At 44.9% G+C, this 23,572-nt stretch overlaps 1 protein-coding gene across 1 annotated transcript in view; it reads left to right on the forward strand.

The window, feature by feature from the left end:
- LOC142582143 (signal peptide peptidase-like 2B) overlaps nt 1-23,572 on the forward strand; it is a 52,206-nt gene that overhangs the window by 18,808 nt on the left and 9,826 nt on the right. The window contains exons 8-11 of the mRNA XM_075691539.1: nt 4,457-4,553; nt 5,415-5,610; nt 19,183-19,336; nt 22,121-22,198. Coding sequence (XP_075547654.1) covers nt 4,457-4,553; nt 5,415-5,610; nt 19,183-19,336; nt 22,121-22,198 — 525 coding nt within the window. The remainder of the gene's footprint in view (nt 1-4,456; nt 4,554-5,414; nt 5,611-19,182; nt 19,337-22,120; nt 22,199-23,572) is intronic.

Consider the following 23,572-nt stretch of genomic DNA (forward strand, 5'->3'; position numbering starts at 1 on the left):
GCCGTCCAAAAGCTGCGGAGTCTGCGAATGACGCAAACGCACCTTCCCTGCGGGAATCTGCATTCTGCCACGATATACTGCTGAGAAAGCATGCGCGTTAAGGGGCCGATAGCACTTCAGTGAGCTGCCTTTCACTAACTTTTTTATGCTTGCTACTTGCGTACACTGGGTGTTTTAGCGAATCCTTTCAAAAATTTTTAAAGGTTGCCTGTGGCAGATAGCACAATTCTATAGCTCATGAGCTGGTCTACTCGAAGAGGTGGACATTTAAAAAATTGAAATGCATAATCGATTATTTAACAAAAATCACTAATTTAGTTTTAGCTAATTACATTACGGCATATATTGCAATTTACAAATTTTAGCCGTGGAGTTCGCAAGGCGCATCCACTTGGCACGAATTCTCAGGATGACACCAGTTTGGAGATATTTCCCGAACTTTGCGGCCAAATGCATTGGCGTTCCAGTTACTTTGTGCTTCAATGAATAAAACGACGTTCATTAAGAAAATAACTGGAACACCAATGCATTTCTCCGCGAAGTTCGGGAATTATTATCTCAAAACTGGTGTCGTCCTGAGAATTCGTTCCAAGTGGATCCGCCTTGCGAGCTCCAGGGCTAGAATTTGTAAATTGCAATATGGACCATAAGGTCATTAACTAAAACATTAATTAGTGAATGTTTGTTAATTTTTTTTTTGCAAATAATTTCCGCCTCTTTGACTAGACCAGCTCATGAACTAGAACTGCGCTATTTTGCCACAGGCAACCTTTAAAAGTGTCGAAAGTGTTCGCTGAAACACCCTGATACATTGGGAGCATTACATTCGCCCTTAATATTCTTATCTGAACATATTCATCATCATGGTCAGTTTTATCGTTTTCAGCTCGTGGCCTTAGAAGTCTGGAAAAAAACACCAGAATGCCGATGCTCTCTCTCGTTGTCCACTACCACCGTCTTCAAACACTCCTCCCTTGCCACCTTCCATGAGCAAGCCTGAAGACGCGTCTTAGTTATTTCACTCGCAGCTATCGACCGGCTTCCATCTCGCCACCCTCGTATGTTTGCATCTTTCCAACGCAACGACTCCTCCTTCCATTCAATTACGGAACGTCTTCGCGGCTCATCTTGTCCTCCTAACGCGCGGCTCCGTCGAAGAATTTCGAGATCAAAAATTACATAATATATCGGTGCGTGCTTCATTCCGAAGGACAGCGTTCGGCTCCTATCACTCCCCGATCCCTTCGGGCCCAGGTGGTACAGGAGACCTTTCACGACGATCCCAAGGCCTGGTCACTTCGGCTCCCACGGAGCCTTTGAGCGCCTCCACAGTCGCTTCTCTTGGCCCTAACTTGCCACCAGCGTATACCCAAACACGTCGCTCCTCGCTCGCTCTGCCAGCGCGGCAAACGACTGACCTCACCTCCGGCTGTGCTATACGCCAACCGGTCCCATGTCCTGAAGCTCCTGACGCAGTCGTTGGTATCGACTTCTATGGACCGTTACCCTTACTAACTGGCAATAAGGGGTGGATAGTCATGGTCGTAGGCCACTTGACACGGTTTTGCTGAGACAGCCGCAGTGCCTTCAGAATCCGCAGCGAAGGTTGCGGCATTTTTTTCTTGAAAACCACCTTTTTTATCCAATGGAGCCCCATGTGTCCTTTTGAGTGATTGTGGCAAGACCGGTCGAAATATGTTCTCTGTGCGTCCAACACGATCCATTAAACGACTTCCAGATATACGACCGGAAAACTAATGGCCTCACCGAACGCTTTCATCGCACGCTGTCCGACATGATATCAGTGTACCTCAACCCTAACCACACGAATTGGGATGTCATTCTGCCATTCGGGACTTTCGCGCACAACACCACTGTGGTACAACGCACTGAGGGGGTACGCATCATTTTTTTACTCGTGTGCGGCCGTCAAGCGACCTCTCTCCTCGACGTCTCTTTCTTTGGTGTCATTGTGCCCTCGTCGGCGTCAGTGTGTGGGCAGTTCATTTCGCGCTTTGCCCAACGTCACCACCACGCCCGCCGCAACACTGACGGCAATGAAAAAGACCGCTAAGCTCCATGTGACGCATACCACCGTGTCGTTTCCTTTCACCCTGAATACGAAGTGGACCCCAGTTCGAGCTACTGGATCGTATACGAAAAGTCTCAATGCCATTTCATCCGGTCATACACTGTTCAGCAACAAAACATCCTCGGAGAACTATCGCATCATTCCCGTTGTCACGCTACTCAACAGCCGCTGCCATGCCACAGAGACTGTGCATGTTTCACGTTTAAAACTTTTCATACTGCATTCTAAAACTGGTGAAGCGCAATATGAAAAAAAAAAGACGAGCCTGCCAGAAGAAGAAACAGAACTCTGTTTCTTCTTCTGGGCGGCTCGGCTTGTTTCTTCCTTTCCATGTTGCGCTGTACCGGATTTAGAATGCAATACCAACTCGCCGAACCCTCAACCCTAGCGAATTATCATACGGCGTTCTTCGCTGCCATAACCAGCTACCGCGCGCTTGGTAAACAGTGTGAGCATTATGTTCATCCTTCCTGTCCATCTGTGCATATTCATCATCATGGCCAGTGTCATCCTCTTCAGTGCTCGGCCCGGCTGCATATATATATATATATATATATATATATATATATATATATATATATATATATATATATATATATATATAAATTTGTTTTTTAGTGAGAATGTGTGACCTGTATGAATATATTTTTTTTATAGTGTTGCCAACGTAACTCCGCATATAGGAAACGCCAACCAACTTCAGAAATAGAAGTCGAGATTGAAAGCTCATGCTTTCTCTGTAAAAGAAAAAGAAACCGTTATTAGTCATCCTTAGAAAATAGGATGCGCTATTATGCATGACACATCAATTCTGCCGCCGGTAGCTGCTCTGTCCAATGATGGCCAAATTGCCTCGTCATTGGTGCCATAAGACTAGACGTGATCGCTGAATAGAGTTTCTCACTATTACCTAGAGGGAAATCTGGCGCTGCTGAGCTGTGGTATGCATGGGAATGCCGGTATATTGTGACTTCGGATTGACATCGTTCTCGGAGAGACAGGACACCTTGAAGACGCGCCTCCCAAGTACCGTTCAGTCTGTCACAATGATTCATTTCCTACTAAAACAGCGCGTAAAACGCTGTTTTATCTTTATTATTACGCGAGAACATGTTTTGTTTAACTATGAAAACTTGTTATTGCGTGTACGACTATACGTTACGTAAAAAATATCAGCGGGCCGCTAAAGTTGGAGGACAGACGACAAGGTTCGCGCTCGCTCTGAAACAGTTGGTCGTCTGTTCTTGCTTTTCTTCGCTTGGTGATGCAGTGCGGGTGAGTAAAGATGTAATATGCGTGAATGGAAACATTTCATTACGATTTTACTTTGAGAACGCGTTATTTGCGTAGCCATATCCACGTTTTAGACGAAGCCTCTTACAACACCAGCCAACACGAGCCTCGCAGACACATATACCGTCATTCCCATGACGGCACGGTGCCCCCTTAAGAAACTCCCATAGACGGTGGCGCCAGATTTCCCTCTAGGTATTATAGTGAGAAACTCTATGGATCGCTGTATGTTTGCGTGTGTATATATATATATATATATATATATATCATCAGCCTGGTTACGCCCACTGCAGGGCAAAGGCCTCTCCCATACTTCTCCAACCACCCCGGTCATGTACTAATTGTGGCCATGCCGTCCCTGCAAACTTCTTAATCTCATCCGCCCACCTAACTTTCTGCCGCCCCCTGCTACGCTTCCCTTCCCTTGAAATCCAGTCCGTAACCCTTAATGACCATTGGTTATCTTCCCTCCTCATTACATGTCCTGCCCATGCCCATTTCTTTTTCTTGATTTCAACTAAGGTGTCATTAACTCGCGTTTGTTCCCTCACCCAATCTGCTCTTTTCTTATCCCTTAACGTTGCACCTATCATTCTTCTTTCCATAGCTCGTTGCGTCGTCCTCAATTTGAGTAGAACCCTTTTCGTAAGCCTCCAGGTTTCTGCCCCGTAGGCGAGTACTGGTAAGACACAGCTATTATACACTTTTCTCTTGAGGGATAATGGCAACCTGCTGTTCATGATCTGAGAATGCCTGCCAAACGTACCCCAGCCCATTCTTATTCTTCTGATTATTTCGGTCTCATGATCCTGTTCCGCCGCCACTACCTGACCTAAGTAGATGTATTCCCTTACGACTTCCAGTGCCTCGCTGCCTATTGTAAATTGCTATTCTCTTCCGAGGCTGTTAAACATTACTTTAGTTTTCTGCAGATTAATTTTTAGACCCACTCTTCTGCTTTGCCTCTCCAGGTCAGTGAGCATATATATATAAATATATATATATATATATATATATATATATATATATACATCTTGTTGGTCATATACATCATATACATCTTCCTCGCAGTTTATTTCATTCACGGCATGTTCGCGCTGTCTTCGGCAGTCGCCATTCTCGGTGTTCTGGAGCCGCTGGTTTACAAGATGCCCTGTGGCACCGGCAGGTACGCATGTGAGCACTACTGTTGGGGTTTCCCCCCGCTGTTTAATAAGAAAAGTGCAGAGGAGCAAGGAATGGCCTAGCATGTCGATATTAAAGCGAAGCTTTCTATGCCTATCCTCTCGGGTTGGCCGTAACTGCTGGCTGAGCAGCTCAGTATCTCGATGGATATATTTGTTGATAGATATACGAAGGTTGTATATGCACAGAATGAAATTACCAGCTGACGGGCGTATGTGTATACGAGCCCAATTTGCCACACCTTGACTACGCTACTGCTGTTAATCAATAATTAATTAGTTATTTTGTATAATATTTCAAAACAACTGACGGGCTATGAACGTTAGTTAGTGAGGAACGCTTGATTAATTTGACGACCTGGGACTCGTTAACGTGTGCGATGAACGAGGAGAACAAAGTGGCTCTATTTTTGTTGATCACAACCATATGAAGCGAACAGTTAATGAAGCCAAAGAACGTTTCTTCATTCCTACCCACGCGCAAGGGTAGCGTAGGAGATTTGGCGTTCCGCTGCTAAGCCCGAGGGCGCTGAATGAAATCCCGACTGCGGCGGCCGCGTTTTGATGGGGGTGGAATTCAAACACTCCCGTATACAGTGCACTGGGTGCACGTTAAAGAACCCTGGGTGGTCGAAATTAATCAGGAATGCCCCACTGCAGCGTGCCTCATAACCATATCGTAGTTTTGGCACGTAAAACTATACCATTTAGTTTCTTTTTTCGTTCCACCGCAGCGGCTGTCAAGGGCTTAAAGACCGGGTATTACGTCAGTCAGGTTCGCGCAGTTGCAACGCCTGACCGTCGCTGTTCGGGCAACGCAGTGCAGTCTCTCCGCGCATGCGCAGGCTTCCGGTTGGCGCAGTACCCTGCTTCCATGGTTCGCTCGAGGTCCGGCAGGCGCTCGTGCTAATCATGGCCGTCATAGTGCCCGCTGTCTGGGTCTACTGGAGGCACCACCCGCTCTCATGGATAATGCAGGACGTTCTGGGCGTCTGCTTCAGCGTGTACATCTTGCGCGTGCTTCGCATGCCCAGCCTAAAGGTGGGTACACGACATGTCGATTGAACAGCCGATCAATGCACCCAGCGACCTGCGTATTTATTTAATCCGAAGCATTCTACCAAGAACTTTGCGCTAGGTAGGCTCCTCTCTCGCCACGTTCTGAGCCTATTCAACAATAAAAAATTAGATTTCCGATGTTGGGATTCGAGCCAGTCTCCTTAAGTGCAATATAGCCTGATGCCCTACCCATTAGGCAAGAGACGCATGCATACTTCTGCACACCCGCCATGGTTGCTCAGTGGCTATGGTGCTGGGCTGCTGAGCACAAGGTCACGGGATCGAATCCCGGCCATGGAGGCCGCATTTCGATGGGGGCGAAATGCGAAAACACCCGTGTACTTAGATTTAGGAGCACGTTAAAGAACCTCAGGTGGTCAAAATTTTCGGAGTCCTCCTCTACGCCGTGCCTCATAATCAGAAAGTGATTTTGGCACGTAAGAAAACCATAATTAATTAATACTTCTGCACAGTCAACTAGTACTTTGAGACGATTGCCGCGCGTGATGTCGCATAGCAACAACTGGCTTAGAAAAACGAGAGCATGTGCCGGCGCTCCAGTTTCTACCAGGGGCCGTATTCTGAAACGTTCGCCTTCCGCGAGAGTTTCGCCGCCGCGATAGTCACGTTCAATAAACCAAGCGACTGCGTACCCGTGACGTCAGCATGCATTACCAACACGCGCTGTCGAACGCTTCACATCGCATGAAAGAGCGCACCGTGCGAGGGCAGAGCGGCTCGGATGTGTTGTTTTCGAGTGTAGTGACCGCAGTACTGGTTCTGCACGCTGATTACGGTTGGTTACGGCCGCATCAGGTAAAATAAGTTGAATAAAGAAGTGTGGAATGTTTTATTTTAAATGAATCAACAACTATCGCTGCGAAACAACGCGTGTAAGACGTCACCAAGAAGACTGCTCTAAACTACCACCTATGTTATCTCTGGTACACTCCACCACCAACCGAACGCCAAAAGACGCCAAAGGACGTGTTCGTTTATTCAATTTATGGCGAGTGCACCCATCGACGCAATGACGTTAAAATGACGTGGGCCGGAACTACTAGATGGCGCTGTTTATTTTCGGGCTTCCGGAAATGCGGTTGTTTGCTTTAAATCAGGGGTACAATCAGGACTCGATGGGAACCAAAGGTCAGTGGGAAGCCTCGCATTGGGCGCTCACGGGAAAACTACAAATGAAGCTGTACAGGGTGATATGGGATGGACTAGTTTTGAAGTGAGGGAAGCTCGCAGTAAAATTGAGTATGAAGAACGACTGAGCAATATTGAAGAAAGTAAATGGGCTGGGGGAGTGTTGAGGTATATGTACAGGAAAAACATTGATTCATAGTGGAGGAAAAGAACTAGGAAGCTTACCAGCAAGTATGCGGCCTGTAGGGTGGGCAACACAGCAACAAAGAACGTCAAGCGGAAAGTCAGAGAGGCTGAAATAATTTCATGGGTATCGGCATTGGAAAAGAAAACTGCCATGAGTAACTACTTAAGAGGAAAAAACGAAATCAGGAAAGAAACAATTTATGATAACTCAAATGGAAGCTCATTACTTTTCGAAACGAGATCGGGATGCCTTAGAACACGCACCTATAAAGCGAGATATAAGAAGGAAGAATAAACATGTGCTTGATGCGGTAAAGCTAGGGAAACTATGCAGCATGTTTTATTAGAATATGAAGACGTCTGCCCGCGATCGATTTAGGCACCACTGGCCTCCTTGAAACCCTTCGGTTCAGTGAGAGCAGGGGAAAAGTAAACATGTCTGCAATAGAGATTAGTAAGAGGCGATTGGAGGATTGGTGGAAGAAAAGTAGGGGAAACGACAAAGAACGGAGACGTACAAAAGCACAGTTCTCAATAGATCAGAAAATTTGGTTGTGGGAGTTCATAGTTGTTTTTCTTTTTTTGTTGTTTAACCTAGGTAGGAGGTTAGGCAGTATAAAAAGAGCTTGGCGGCGCAACCCACCGCCCGTTTCCAAAGGGGACGTTCATAACATACACACATACTGTTAGGGTTGGCGTCTGACACCACGTGGCGACAGGTCATTCACCCTACCCTCTGGGCCGGAGCCCACGGGCGACAGATCGTCTCGCCCCTGCTTGGTCGCCATGATCTACCGGATACCTGCAGCCCGCCGACAACGCCACGCTACCCAATAAGTAATGTCGGTGGAGCTTCGATAGGCAGGCGCCGCTACTTCTCGGCAGCAGCACGGTACGCTACCCTGGAGCACGCAACAATACATACGTACATACATACGTACGTACATACCTACATACGCACGTACATACGCACGTACATACATACATACATACACACATACATACATACATACATACATACATCGTACGTACGTACATACATACATACATACGTACATACGTACATACATACATACATACATACATACATACATACATACATACATACATACATACATACATACATACATACATACATACATACATACATACATACATACATACATACATACATACATACATACATACATACGTACGTACATACGTACATACATACATACATCGGGCGAGTTGGTACTGGGTGAACATCTTGAAGGGGCAGCGCAATATGACGACGACAGAAGGCAGCGCTGTCCTGTGTGTTCCTGCCTTCTGTCGTCGTCGTATAGCGCTACCCCTTCAAGATGTAAAACGTTTCAGAACACGGGCCCAGGACCCACAAGCAGGAACGTGCGAATAATATTCAAGCCCACCACTGTCTTTCGCGTGCGTCACGTGGCGTCGCAACAATTTGCTTGTAAAAGCGAGAGCGAGTTTGCTCCATTCTTTCGCTGTGGAAGAGAGTGCTTTGAGATATTGCACTGCCGTTGCCACTGACCCACTTTCCACAGTGGGAGCTGTCTCCTGCCCTAGTAAGTGATTGGCGCTATGTGCGATGATACCGCCTTCGGCATCAGCCTTGGTTGTAAGGGAATAGATGTTCCTTCGTCAGAATGCAGTGAGCCAGTCGTCGTGCTATCTTTGTCGTCGTGCTTTCGCCTTGCCGCTGTCGTCACATGCACACTCGCGTTACACATACAATCGGTGGCTTTGAAGAAGTTGAGGTCACTGACCAAGTCAGGGTGGACAAAACCACTAGGAGGCGTTTGGGAACCCGTACGCGTACCTTGATTACTCTAAAGCTGTCTAGACTCTGAAACGTCTCTGCGTTCTTTTTCACCTTTCCTTGGTCAGTGACCGCAACTTCTTCAGCATGTTACCTGACCAGACAAACTTTTGTCGAACTCTAAATCGGTCGCTTTACGCGAAACATGTACATTGGATCATCTGAAAACACTTTGCGTGACCGCAAGCGATACCGTAAATAGCTAGCTACCAGCAAAATCATTTACATAACATTGATTCTCACAGTGCTTGGAAAACGCAACAATTTCTTTTTTTTTTATTCTTCCAGAAGATCTGTCGCTTACCGCTGCTTTGTTCCCGAAAATATTTCCAAATATTGATTTTTTTGGTACGCATCGTCTAATAAAGCTTTCGGCACCTATGCCATTTAGAAAAGACTGTTTCAATGTACATTCACTGCCATGCCACCATGAGCGGTGCTGGTTAAGCCTCTCGCGTATACATCGCGCGTCCATGTGCACTATAGACACCCTTGAAAAAGCTGGGGAAGAGAGCATTCGCTGTACCTCAATTTGCTGAACGAGCACGCATTATACGGAAGTTGTGGCCCGTCTACGACGGCGCCGTTATATCTTCCTGATACATTTCTTTTTCGAATTTTCGATGTGATGAATAAGAGAACACATGTACAGGTGTAATTAAAAGGCTCAGAAAAAAGTCCGATCATCAATCGCCGGCTCTGAAGCAACTTACGTTCCTATTACTGCACCAGACGTATCATGACCACATACATATATATACCGATAGTTCGACCTCCCGTACCAGCTCAACTGCCGCATTCGTCATTCCGGCAAAGAAGGTTACAGTTAAATTCAATTCGCATATGACTACATCTACATCGGCAGAGCTTGCAGCTCTCCGTGCCGCTATGATGTACGTCAGCGAAGAGCCAACAGAGAAATGGGTCGTATTTTGTGACTCTAAGGCAGTCCTTCACAGCATCAAGTCTGCATTACGCCAAAGAAATTACGAGCAGATGACATCTGACATCAGGGAAGTGCACCACCATGCTCTGGAAAGAGGGCACACCATCATATTTCAACGGAATCCTGCTCACTGTGGCATCGTCGGCAACAACCTAGCTGACGAGGCTGCCCGGTCTGCCCACGAAGATACCCAGACTCGTTCAATACCTTTGGCGAGGTCGGACGCTGCCAGAGAACTTCGCCTACTTGCACGCAAAAAGTCGCAAGATCTCTGGAGCTCAAGTGCCTTCAATTGCCGGTTATATGAACTGGACCCCACGCTACGGCTGCAACTGCCATCTATCCTTTCGCGCGGCGAAGCAACATTTCTGTACCGCTTGTATATGGGAGTAGCGTTCACGAACTCATACTCCTATCGTTCGGGAATGGCCGAGAGCCCGATGTGCGATTCCTGTGGGTGCGAGGAGACCATCGAACACCTATTGTGTACTTGCCCCCGCTACGATGTACAACGCCTCTCTGCGGGAAACTTTACACCAACTGGACTTAAGACCATTCACCGAGTCAAACATACCCGGACCGTGGCCACACCCGTCACTGGCACGAAAAGCGAATCGTGCATCAGTGCAATTCTTGAAGTGCACCGGCTTAAGAGACCGTCTATAGTGTCCTTGTGTATAGTGTCCCGTCCACACGCACTCACTGCTCACTTTCTCCCCTTTTCCTCTTTCTATTCCCCTTTCCCCCACCCCCATTGTAGGGTAGCAAACCGGATGCTCTTCTGGTTGACCTCCCTGCCTTTCCTGTCCTTGCTCTCTCTCTCTCTCTCTCTCTCTCAGATATTAGTATTTCAGAGGACTTTTCGGAAAACGTGCACAAAAAGCGCAAACGACTGTGGGATTACGCTAAGGCGAATCAAGAGAAGACCAGCAAAGTAAACCTCAAGTTCATTACTCTTCATATAAATAAGGTGAAGTAAGTCTATATGATGAATCCCTGGACGAAGTTGTGCAAGCAGAATGACAGGAACTCAACACGGATGGGTCGGTGCTCTCTCTTCTTATTGTAAATCGCAGAAGTATACGAAATAAAGGGGATGACTTTTCTAGCCTCGTTGATATGTCTAGACCAACTGTCGTTCTTGGATCTTAATCCTGGCTTGATGCTGACGTTGAGGATAGTGAATTATTTTCCGGAGGCTTTGTTTGCTACCGTAAGGACCAAAATCGTTACAGTGGAGGTGTTTTTATTTTAGCGGATGCGACAATGTGCTCCCGGTAATGCAGTCAAATGAAATGTTGTGGGTAGAGATTAGATTGAAGAACATAAATTCATTATCGCTATGTTCGTTATATCGCCCACCAAGAAGCAAATTTAATATTCTTGGCGAGTTTAGAAAACAGTGAGCACCGATTATCTATATATAGGCGGAGATTTTAATCTTCCAGAATCAGATTGGTCTCTAGCAGATGCCAGCTACAGCGCTTTCAGCCAGTCAAGTAAAGAAATGTTGAAGATATGTCGCCTCTTCAAGCTAACTCGGCTAGTTCTAGAGCCCACAAGAGCAAGAAATATTTTAGATTTATTTTTCACTAACAGGCCAGAGTATGCGCGCTATACAACAGTGCTACCGGGCATAAGCGACTACCAAGCCGTATTGCGCGACATGAATTTGCAGTATGTGAGAGCTGCTAACGGTGTTACGCAGCGTATCTACAGCTATCAAAAAGCACGTGTCAGTGATATGGTTCTGGCTTTAGATTCCTATTTTGATGTGTTTGAGACACAGATTGAATTCTTGAACATGGAAGAGCTATGGAAAGTATTTAAGAAGTTGCTCGAGATGCGTGAAAGATATTTACCATCATGGGTTTTGACTGCGCGACGCAGCAAAAGTCAGCCGTGGTGTTCGCGAGACGTGAAATGCAAGGCCAGGCACAGTGCGCACGTGTACACTGCTTATAAGAAAAACCCTTCGTTGAAGCTTGAAGATAAACTCAAGAAAAAAAATACTGAAGAGATGGAGGCAACTTTGAAGACAGCCAAAGATAAGCTCTTCAGCACGTTCCATCTCCGTATACAGAAAAGACCGAAAGAACTGTGACAATTCTTTAAAATGAACCGTAAAGGTGTATTATCAATTCCGGCCCTTGATAGCGACGGCGCTACCGTCCATAATCAGATCGAAAAAGCCGAGTGCTTTATCTCCTTTTTTTTCCCGTTATGTGTACGCTGCTCGTGTTCACACTCAAAACTCTGTGGCGCGATTGCCGCCTGTGTTGGGTGAGCCAATGAGCGATATCGTGATCAACCAACGAGAGATTGAGGCCGCTCTCAGAACATTGAATGCGTATAAAGCAACTGGGCCTGATGCTTTATCGCCTGCGCTGCTTTCATTATGCCCACGAGAAGTAACCAAATATCTGTGCGCAATCTTCACCAAATCTTTACAAAAGATCTCTTTACCAGATTATTGGAAACTTGCGAATGTCGTCCACGTGCATAGGGGGGACCGCGAAATAGTGTTTTGAATTACCGGCCTGCCTCACTTACTAGCTTTGCATGTAAGATACTTGGGCATGTGTTTTACAGTAATGTTATAAGCCATATGAACGTGCACTCCTTGCTCAGCCCCCAGCAGCATGGATTTTGTAGTGAATTTTCCTGTACAATACAGCTGCTTGAGTTTACGCATGATTTAGCAGGAGCTTGGACAATGGTTTCGGTGTTGACCGCTTCTTTCTAGATTTTAAGAAGGCGTTCGATGGTTGTCCCTCACTCTTATAGAAAATTTTGAAATGTATAATATAAAAGGTATGGTTGTTAAGTGGATAAATGAATACCTAAATTTAAAAAGACAGGAAGTTGTGCTTAACGGCAAGACATCCCGTGAAGTTGATGTGTCCTCTGGCGTGCCCCAAGGATCAGTCAGAGCCACTTTTGTTTCCCATCTATATAAATATCTGCTCCGGTATTTCATCGCAAATCAGACTATTTGCGGATGATTGTGTTTTGTATAGGGTTATTCATACTACCCATGACTGCAGTGTTTTACAAAATGACCTGTACAAAGTAAATGAGGGGAGAAACAAGTGGCACATGCTCATTAACTTGAAAAAATCTGTTCATATGCATTTTTCGAGGAAAAGATCAACTCATGACCCCTGTCACTCTCGAAATTCAACCAAGTCATTATCAGCTCAGGAGCACAAACATCTCGGAGCTTATTTCACGCCTGTTCTTTCTTGGAGCCGTCACATTGATCATATCACAGCTAAAGCATGCCGCGTTCTAGGTTTCCTGCGCAGAAATGCAAGAAAGTTGCCTCTCCAGACAAAGCTATCATTGTACAAATTAAATGTCTGATCCATTTTGTATTATGCTTGCCCTGTGTGGCATCCGCGGTCAGCACGTGACGTAAACAGTTTAGAAAGAATTCAAAGCATAGCCGTTCGTTTTGATTGTCCAGATTATACCAGGAATTTCAGCGTTTCAAGAGCAAAAGAAGGCCTCGGTTGAGAATCACTACAGCAATGCAAGGAATATCTCAGAATGAAAATTTTCCACTCTCGAACGGCTATAGATCCCGGGAAATATTCTTCCAAGCCTGATTACGTTTCACAACGGCTGGACCAAAAAAGTAAGATTAAAGAAACAGCTTGTAAAACTGAAACGTTTAACATGCCATTTTTTCCCAGAACCATAAGCCAGTGGAACAAGTTACCATCTGATGTCGCAAAAATTACCTGAAGCAAGCTATTTTCGAATTCAATAAGCCCACCAAAGTAAGAAAGAGAGAGAGTGTGTGTGTGCGTGTGTGTGGGTTCGAAAGTATGAAAGTGTCCCGGGTACATGTTTTGTTTTAGCTGCGTCATTTATTGGTTCTTTATTTGATCTGATCCCCCCCTCCACTGTAATGCCTGCGGGTGCTGTGGGTATTGTGATAAATAAATAAGAATAAATAATAAAAAACACTCCATTACAAATGACGCAGTTGCAGTTCCCACTGACCATTTCCTGGCCTCATTGAGCTGTTTTTTCTTTTCTGAACTGATTCTTACCAGGGACGCTGAAGGAAAGTGATGCATGTTTGTTATTGAGTACAGCACTGCGCACGTGACTAATTCAGACAGTAACATCACAGACGCTTCTGACTGTTTAGCGCATGCTGCGCACCTGATCCACAAAAGCGATAATTAATGTATAGAGCTAACTCTTTGATCGTTACGTTGACGAGGTTCACTGTAAATTTCACAATACAAACACGTGTTCGATATGTCTTCTCTGTCGCAGATAACAACAATATAAATACATCACTTTTTCTTTTTCTTTCAGATATGCACACTGCTTCTGTCGATTCTATTCTTCTATGATATATTTTTCGTATTTCTCACGCCACATTTGATTCCGGTGAGTCCTCGTTGGCGGCTCCCTTTTTTCTGCCCATATTTCATTAACACTAGTAGAGCGGTGTACCAGAACTTCTGTTAAGTTGGCCATAAAATACCGTGCTCCACTATAGCTTCATTTTTACTTTCGGGTATAGAAAGAAGCAGATACGAAATGAGTTTTGGAAAACTATTTCAACAATACTGCATCCTTTACGCCAACCGCAATCCAGTTATCTCCTAATTCTGCTTGCCCAGTACAAAGCCCAACTACACCGTTAGATCCTGCTGTCTTTGACAGAACTTTACCGGAAAATAGCGGTTTGAAGTGGGGAACAGTGGATGAATTAGGAATGTTCCTGGAGCCAATGTTTCAACACGGAGAGTTGTCTTCATCAGGGCAACGAAAACACTACTTTCTTAAGTCGGAGGGCGGGGAGAATTATTCAGCTAAAACAGCATTCAATGTCTGCCATGATCCACTAAACATTCCTCTGAAATCGCTGAAAGGTTTCTGTGCATTTATTCTAAAGAGAAGATGCTACACACCAAAATTGCATTTTGGAAAGCCTGTAATTGTATAAGTAACTTTGTACACGCCGCAAATACAGGAAGAGCAAATACAAGAAACTTGTTTAGATTGATGGCAAAGCACTTACGGAACCGCCTTTCAAAAAAGGCTCTTGGTTTTAATATACCGGTTCTGCCGTAAGAGCTGTATGCATATTCATTTCATCGTAACGTACCTACGTACTTACGTCGTTAAAGAAAGGCGCTGCAAGTCATTGGCGTATTTTCGTTTAGCTAAAGCCGAACGTTGAGCTAAGCTAAGAGTCAAATTCGGTCACAATACGGCTAAACGTTCTCGTGAATCGGCTTAACAATTTGCATGACAAATCCATTAAAAAGCCATTTGTCCGTTATAATTTCGTTTTTGGCGCTAAAGAAGACCTAAATCCACTAGATTTATCGGAATATTAGCCGGAATGGTAGCAGTACTTTTGAGTGACCCGTCAGATCGTCTTATTTTAACAATGATGCATCAGCAGTTGATATGATTCTGCCATCGTAGTGTAGAGACGTTTAGATAGCGGTACCGATGGGATTAATCGCACCAGAGATGGTAGAGCAGATACGCTGTAAATGCAAACGTATAAGCGACTGTTGTAACACCTCGGCAAAATGAGAGCTGTAAAATTAATGACAAGCTTCGGGAGTGACATGGACTGAATAGCGTGATAACGCCAAAAGCAGTCAATAAAATGGACATCCTAATCGATACTTCTTGCCCCAAGCGCAGTTGCAAGAATCGTGCACAACATTTCGTGATCACTTGACTGTGCACATTATCGCACCGAAAATACGACTGGACGCGTGTTCTGCAGAAAACACTTTGCCGCTCAGTTTGTGTCCCTTATTCAGTGGCGTAGCCTGGAGATGGCACAGCGGGTGCGTGCCCCCCTCTCCCCTTCCTCCCCCACCTCCGTCGCCGGCGGTGATGTTCCGTACCCTGCAGATGAATTGCTACTCATATGCACCAACATTATCTATTTGTGGCCATTTCCCCTGCAATATTCTAAAAAAAGTGCCCTGAATTTCTCTACACATACGTGTACACAGGTGGCACGGTTTTGACTAGTGTTGCAGAAGTCGCGGGCGAGCGTGGTAGCCCCGAACTTAACGTCACAAGTTGGCGGCTGGTACTCCAGTTTAGACCATAAATCATCCCATTTGAAAACAACCTTGACGAGGCCGTTGGCCCGTTTCCCACGGTCGCACTACCCGCGGCCGGAGGGTGTCGCGCGGTGAACGGCCGATCACAACACTGCCCTCCGGCGGTGGTCAATGCCCTTCCGTCTACGCGTCACGTGAACACGAAAACATTTTCGTCGCCAGTTTCTCGCGAATGCTCCGTAACTCTCAATTTAATGCAGGTATCTTGTAAAAATTACACTGAAATTTGCGGCTAGAACGACTTTATCATTGCGCTGAATTTCATTTACTTGCCGTAATTAGTTAGTTCACAGTAAAGTTGTAAACGCTACAGAATTCCCGTCTGCTGTCAATACATGACCGTCTACAGAGGGAGCATGATTACAGAAAACGGCTGGAACTCTTGTTTTATTAAAATTATGCAGAAACGAATTGCATGACAATTAGCCGCTAAGAGGACGCTAACATTACGCTGAGTTTCATCTACTTTTCACAATTATGTAGTTATCAGTTGTAGATATAGTGGAATTCCCATCTGGCCATGCGGCGGTGTTTGCACACGTCACTACTTCATAAAATAATAAGATCTATTCTTTGTCTGTGTCCAACAGCAACTCTACATACATAGATGCGTCGATTGAGGTAAAACAATACAGCTTCACTGCTCGTCTTTCTTCGAGTGGAAAGGCTGACTATATTCTTTTTTCTATGTCGTGAGGTTTTTATGATACGCAGTTCTCGCACAGTTCTTTTTTAACATATGCACTTGCACAAGCTTTGCTTCAAGTTCCTCTGCTTTGAAATTGTCGTGATTGTTTCTGACGGTATTACTTGATTTCTATTATTTTGCTTGATTTCTCTTCATTTCTGGTCATTCAGTGCGTGGTTTACTTTCACTGAAAATTTCAAGGTGTGCCTCATAATATGATCGTGGTTTGGCACGTAAAAGACCAGAATTTAGTTGCTTTAAATTTCGAAAAATCTCGGGGGGGGGGGGGGGGGGTTCGTGGGCTGCATGATCTTTGATGCATAAGCGACACATGTGTTTCTAACACGTGTTGATTTTTAAAAATAAAGCTCAGTTGATTGTACACTTCACGTGAATCACGAGGAAATAATCAAATTTTGTTTAAATAAAATTACTATGTGATACAATGAATAAGCCACTCAGTATTCAGTTGTATGACTTAGCTGACTGATAAGGAAGGCTCTACATTACTGATGCTCATAGAGGTGTGTCCAATCCCTATAAAACGTGTCAGATATTATTTTTTCGACAACTGTCAAGCTGCTTTTAAACATGAAAGATTGTGAAAAAAATATTTCTATAATACTATTGTTCACATTTGATATTTCCAGGCGAAAATTACTCACAATGCAACGACGAGCTTTGTAAATGCCTCGGGGGTAAGCCATTTTCAAATCTTTAAATTTTCGTGAGTTTTTTGTGTGTGTGCTGCATTTCCACGTTCACGAATGCTTCTCGTCTTCTTGAGTGTTAAGTGCCACTCCAGCTGAAGTGTCAATAATTTACTCGGTAGTCTATTATGAAACCGCGCACAATTGTTATTGTAGCAGCGCGCTCTTACTTGCTGATAGTTGCTATATATGTTTCCATGTCTAACAGCCTGCACGATGTTTTTATTATTTCCGCCATGAAATTTGACGATCTCGAATGTAAATCGGCTGTTCCTTTTCACGTTGACTGCACTCGCACGGAGATGTTTCACGTGTGCCCTGTTGAGCTCAACAAACCCTCGAGGTGTCGCAGTGGCTGCTGGTTAGCACTGAGTAGCTGATTCGATTCGCGGCGGATGCGGCAGCATTCCTATGAGGGGGGCGGGGGGGGGAGGGCGAGAATTTCTTGTGCCCGTCAGGAGTGCGTTAAAAGAGCCCTGGCTGGTCAAAATGGCGCGACTACTTCCACCAGTCGTCGTGTTTTTCTTTTGTATCTTGTGGCTTTAGGCTCAAGTTTTCTTCAACGCAAGTCCTCAGTTTGAAGGTCAACCAACTAGACCCCTTCGCTAGACTAATGACGTTGGTAGACGCTTGAGCAGCAGCTAGCAGTCGAGGAAGGGAGGGGAGATGGAGGAGAAAATGTTAAAGGGGCCATACTGGCACAGTACTTTCTACTATTCTTTTTTTTATTAGATGAAAATCCAATCTCTCTAAACCGTAGAAAAAATAGTGACAAGCCTCAAAGCGCAATTGGTAATAATTCGTAACCTCCACTAAATGTTACGAAGAGGAAGCCCGATGCATAGGTGTATTTACAACTATTTACATCGGGAAAAGTCAATGGTAATCGCGAAGGCTGGTACAAAGGTCACAGCTCGAGGAGGCAGTCTACCACTCCCTCTTCGTTTCCCTCTTGCGCGCACGGTTCTGTCCGAATGCACCGTAACAATATAATAGCTTTTTCTGTAGCCAGCTTATGTTTCGTTTCCAAGAAGGATACCGTGTTGTGAGGTCAGATACAGTATACTCCTGGGAAACGAAACCAATACTGAGTGTAGAAAAGCTGCTACATTACATGGCAATAAATTATTTACGGCACGCTGGGGCTTATTACTATTCTTTTCTACGGGTTAGAATCTAAGACCTTCATTTAACGCAAAACAATAAATATTCGAAACTATCTCATGCCTGCACCTTAAGAGTGAGAAAGCAGATATAAATTGAAGCTATAGAGGACACATAGGGAAAGAACTCGAAAAACTATTTACAGAATCGTGACAAATTAAAGGTTCACCATAGTTAGCGTATTAAAAGAAAAGTTCAAAGAAATTCTAGTGACTGTAGGCAAATACCTTTCTGTTTATAACGACAATTTCTTTCTTCCAACAGATGACGAAATTCTAAAAAGCTGAGGAAGCTGTAGCTCATAGATTGATTAAGAGTACAAATGTATAGCAATAATATGCTATGCAATATAATTTACATATTCATGCGCATTACACTAGTTTTATATGTTGTGATAGATAAAGCTCACATTCTTTTTTTGCCGAATTAGAGTTGCAAGTTCGGTACTTTAATTTATTTTTAGCCTCCCCTTTTTTATGAACCTTTGGGCTAATGTTTAGGGACCTTAATACGCTCCAAGTAGTCACTGGAACTTAACTATTCTTCATTATTGCAGAGCTATAGCCAGGAATCTTTGTTAAACTTGTACTACGCCTCACATGTTAATAGGTTTGGTGACTCAGTAACCTTTTGCATATTCAGCTTCCGCTTGTGCGTTCGATGACGCCTCAAGCTGTCGTGGAATATTTTGTACCCTCGCCTCTAGCCCCATTTCGATATGACAATTCATATATTTAAGGATACCTACAATCATTCGCCCGCAGAAAGGCGACAGTATCATGGTTGAAGTGGCCCGCGGCGGGGGCTCGAAGGAGCAGATCCCGATGGTGATGCGGGTGCCGCGGTTCGGAAACCAAGACATCTCCGCGTGTCTCAACAGCTACTCGCTTCTCGGCTTCGGAGACATTCTCGTTCCCGGTGAGCAACAGCTGTTGGCCTCCGCACACTGTTTTCAGACTTGGCTATTAATAACGATGCATAATATGGTCAGTCGGAGAGGAGTTTGCCGGGGCTCCAGCGCCTCTTATATATATCATAATTACGCGCATTAATTTGACTAATGCGACAAAAATTAGATGTGTTCAGCGAAGTTTTATTCGTATCCTGTACGCTCGATTTCCGGGACGCTGTGTATGTCGTGCCTATGACCGTGTGCTGCGTATGTTTAATATTAGACCTCTAGAATTAGGGCGAAAAAATCGTGATTACTTATTTTTGTGGAAACTAATTCACAACCACTTCTCCTGTCCGCAGTTAATGTCAGTTGTAACGTTCTGCGTGCCTCGCCCAAACTTGCGTAATCCCAGCATTTTCTAAGTGAATCCCTCTTGCACCTCTAACGCTATTACGCGTCTTGTAACACAACAAAATACCTTGCGTCATGATTTTGATATCTTGAGCTCTGTTCTTTGCTCATTACCTGACTTCTCTCATTGATTAATTCAATTTTTTGTTCAATTCGCGTACCACTGTTTTTTCAGATATTACGTTTGATTTTTTCTGTTTTCAGTTCTTTGTGTAACACAATTTCACCAATACTAAGACGTGGAGCTGTTCTTGGGCACTTTCAGAAAATAAATAAATGACATGAAATGGAAGCGTTCACTTGGGAGTTAACATGGGCAGCACGGAAACAGAAAAATAATGAGGCGTACAATGCTATAGCGCTCAGTAGCAGCTGCTGCGTTAAAAACAGATTAAAGATAACCACAAAAGAATTTCAGGAGTGCTCGGACCTACCGAGCCGAGTAAACGCAGCCATTGTGTGTATGTCCAAACCATTGTCCAAACACAACCAGTGAAATGACTAGGAAGAGGCTTGAATCACTTGAAATTAAGAAAAAGAGTATCAGATGAGCTAGCCAACCTTGGTAACCTTTTATTTCGATATATAAGAGCGCCCAAAAACCAGGAAGAATAGGAAGAATGACGCATGCCATAGTGCTTGGTAAGTTTATATTCAATAACAATATTTCCTCGCTTGGAAAATCGCGTATTTCATCGCGCCCAAACCACTGTTTCCTACGCCTGCAGGTGCTTTTAGTGTAAAGGTCCCGTCTTTTCTATTGCTGTTATTCGTCTGTAATAAAATCCACTTGAGATCGACACTTGTCTCATCTGCGCCTTGTCTTGTGTCCTGTCGTTCTCGCGGCGTTTAGCTATCGTGTCGTAGCAATAGGACCGTCTTTAGGAGAGAAGTAGAGTGGAGAAGATAGCTCACGAAATCATGCTATTATTTTTTTAGAAAGTCTCTTTATTAATTATTAAGTGATACGTAATGTCACTTCCGGTGGTATGTTGGAACAGTTGACCTCCCAGAGGATTGTTGTGGTCTAGTAAAAATGTCGCAGTTTCGCCCTGAAGGCAAAGCGTCGGTCACGTAACAAATTAGTAGACAGCTATATGAAGTAAAGATAGTAGCTTTACCAGCCGTATAAACTTGTAAACATTCGCTTACTAACTAAATTAACAAGAATGGTGTCATGTGCATACAAGCAAATATGAACACATCTCACTCGATGACCGCAGAAAGTCGCTTTCAAAACGCTGGAGTGAGGAAGCGCGGCAGCAACAGCGAGCGAATTGAGCTTTGTGCTGCTTCTCGCTTCAACGCCAACTAAGCGGCAAAAATACAGTGCACACGAAGATACCAGCACTGGGCCCCTCTCTCCCCATTGCAAATCGCTTTTAAGCTAAAGGCCCCACGCGGCCGCGCCATACTCAGCAGCCGCTGGAGTAGAGCGCCCCCCCCCTCCCCCTCCCTACGCTTCTCCTGGTGTCTTGCGCACCACGGAAGACTGCGCTTCCTCCCCGCTTTCTTCCGTTGCGCGCGCTAGATTTATCAGCCGTCGCCGGCTCACCCTTGCACGCTTTCATTCGCACATACAGCACGCGCCACGCGTTGAAAGTGTTATCACCCTTGGACTTTATACGGAGCATCACGGTGACGGCGACGGCAGAAATTCCTCGGGAGTGTCCATATGATTGCTATCGCAATAATAAGTATATAGCTCAAGATCAGGTAGATCCTTATGCAGGTCAACCATCATCCAGCGTAACAGCTGTGCCGCTAGCCTCATTCTTGGCGCTGTGCCAGCTTTTATCGCCGAGCTTCATAAACCCGCATCGCGAATCTTCAAAGTGGGGGCATATACGCTCACGCGTAAAAAAATTCCTTTCATATGGGCGTACTACTTCACTCAAACGCCCTTTTCTATAGGTGTCAGGGGCGAATTATAAAACAAATAAAAAACGCTCTCAAGTGTGCGAATTGTTTTAGTGTGCGTGCCACAATGATGTATTAGCTCACCAACACAATGATATACGATGTTCCCATCTTTTTGGAATGTGCTACTACGTTCAAGAACTATGTGTTATCTGATATCGTGAGTGCGTTCTCGCCAGACAACAAAAACGTGATACCAAAACAACCTACGAAGTGAACGATACTCACATGGCAATAGTTAGCTGCACCATACAGTCCATAGGCTACGGCTGCACGTTCAACTTAGCCAGCCTCTCTCCCCCTGTAATTATTTTGGTTACACGGTACGAATTGGTGCTAAAGCCTGAGCATGCAGCAATGGAAATCGAGGCGTAGTCATATTTGTCGTATCCGCCGCACTTTAAAGTCGTGAGCAATGATATATGCATGTATGTCGTCCAAATGTACCAATTCAGCTGCTCGCATCATTTGCGCAGGCCTTCTGCTCGCGTTTCTGCGCGGCTTCGACCTCAGCAATGTCGGTGGTTGCATGTACTTCCCTGTGGCCTTGATATGTAAGTATTCTCTGTTCTGGAGGAACCTAATCAACCCTTGTGTTCCACTGCCCCCCTTTTTTTTGGTTTCTGTTGTCCAGCAGTGTATGGGGAAGAAAAGCAGTAGGAAAGTTGTTTTAACAGCGAAGATTTTCTTTGCGGACCTCGCCGGGTTTCGTGACCGTGGCTGCAGTGTGGCTGTTCTCTTGCCGAATAGGTCAACCAATCACAGCGGAGTAGCGCTCCGCGCGAATCGCTGTGTTCTTTGCACCACCACCATAACGCGCTTGCATCCGCGCATCTGCGGCAGTAGCGGTGCTGGCCATGCGCGGGAAAGAAAAAAAAAGTAACCTGAAAACTCGCCTTCGCGCAGCCGCGGCTGCACGGTAATGAAGTAGATGCCTCTTGTGGATAGAATGGATTCGAATTGCCCTACGCACATATAAGCATGCTGCCTCTGAAACCGTGATGCATTCAAGGCGCCCGTCGTACTCGCTATTAGTCTGTAATTCCGCTTAACAAAAGGCTCGGCATAATTTTTGTGCGTGCGTGCGTGCGTGCGCACGCATTTTTTTAGGAACTTTGTTTTAGCTGGCGCTCGCATTGCTGCAGCCGGGTGCGGCTACTCCTTTGAAACGTTAACCGAGCGTAAAGGTGTCGCATATACGAATGCTGTAAAAACGTATTTATTTTATAGCGATATTGAACGATCAGCCAAAAGTCACACTGAATGCGTTTGTTTTCTTCATATTGCCCGAAGCTAAGGTCGGTACTTAGGTGTAAAGCTTAAGTCACCTGGTAACCGAATACAAATTCTTGATGGCTCCTCTCGTGTCTTCCTAGATCGGCAACCGCCCAATTTTGGAGACCAGTCTTTACTTATGTCACAGAATAGACTATAGCGAGACAGCTACTGTGTCAACTACAGAGGATCTCTCGCAACACATAGCAGCCGCTTCGCCCCCCTGCCCCGACTACTACCGCTTTACAAAAAGTGAACAATTAAGGTCGCTGACAAAGTAAGATTGTTTACTTGGTCACTGACCTTCATTTTTCACTTTTTGCAACATGCTACTGGCCATATGAGTTTTCGCCCAACTTCTCACTTTCCCACTCTCACCTTCTCACTGCATTCAAGCACTGTGAGCTACAGCAAAATAAAGTTTACAACCTGTTTTCAATTTGTGTTACTCGTATAAACTTAACATCAAGAAAATAACAAGTGAGGATGCATACGGATACACTCGGCATGGGTGCCTTTTGCATGGGCGTTAACGTCTATTTCTCCGCCACACGGTACGTCAACACAACTGAGAACAAGCGGTCTTCTGGTGATCAAGATGTCCAACATAAAGTCGAACGCATATACAACAAACCCCTCTACATCGAAATGGC

This window comes from Dermacentor variabilis, chromosome 5 (assembly GCF_050947875.1).
Source record: "Dermacentor variabilis isolate Ectoservices chromosome 5, ASM5094787v1, whole genome shotgun sequence".
Lineage (NCBI taxonomy): Eukaryota > Metazoa > Arthropoda > Arachnida > Ixodida > Ixodidae > Dermacentor > Dermacentor variabilis.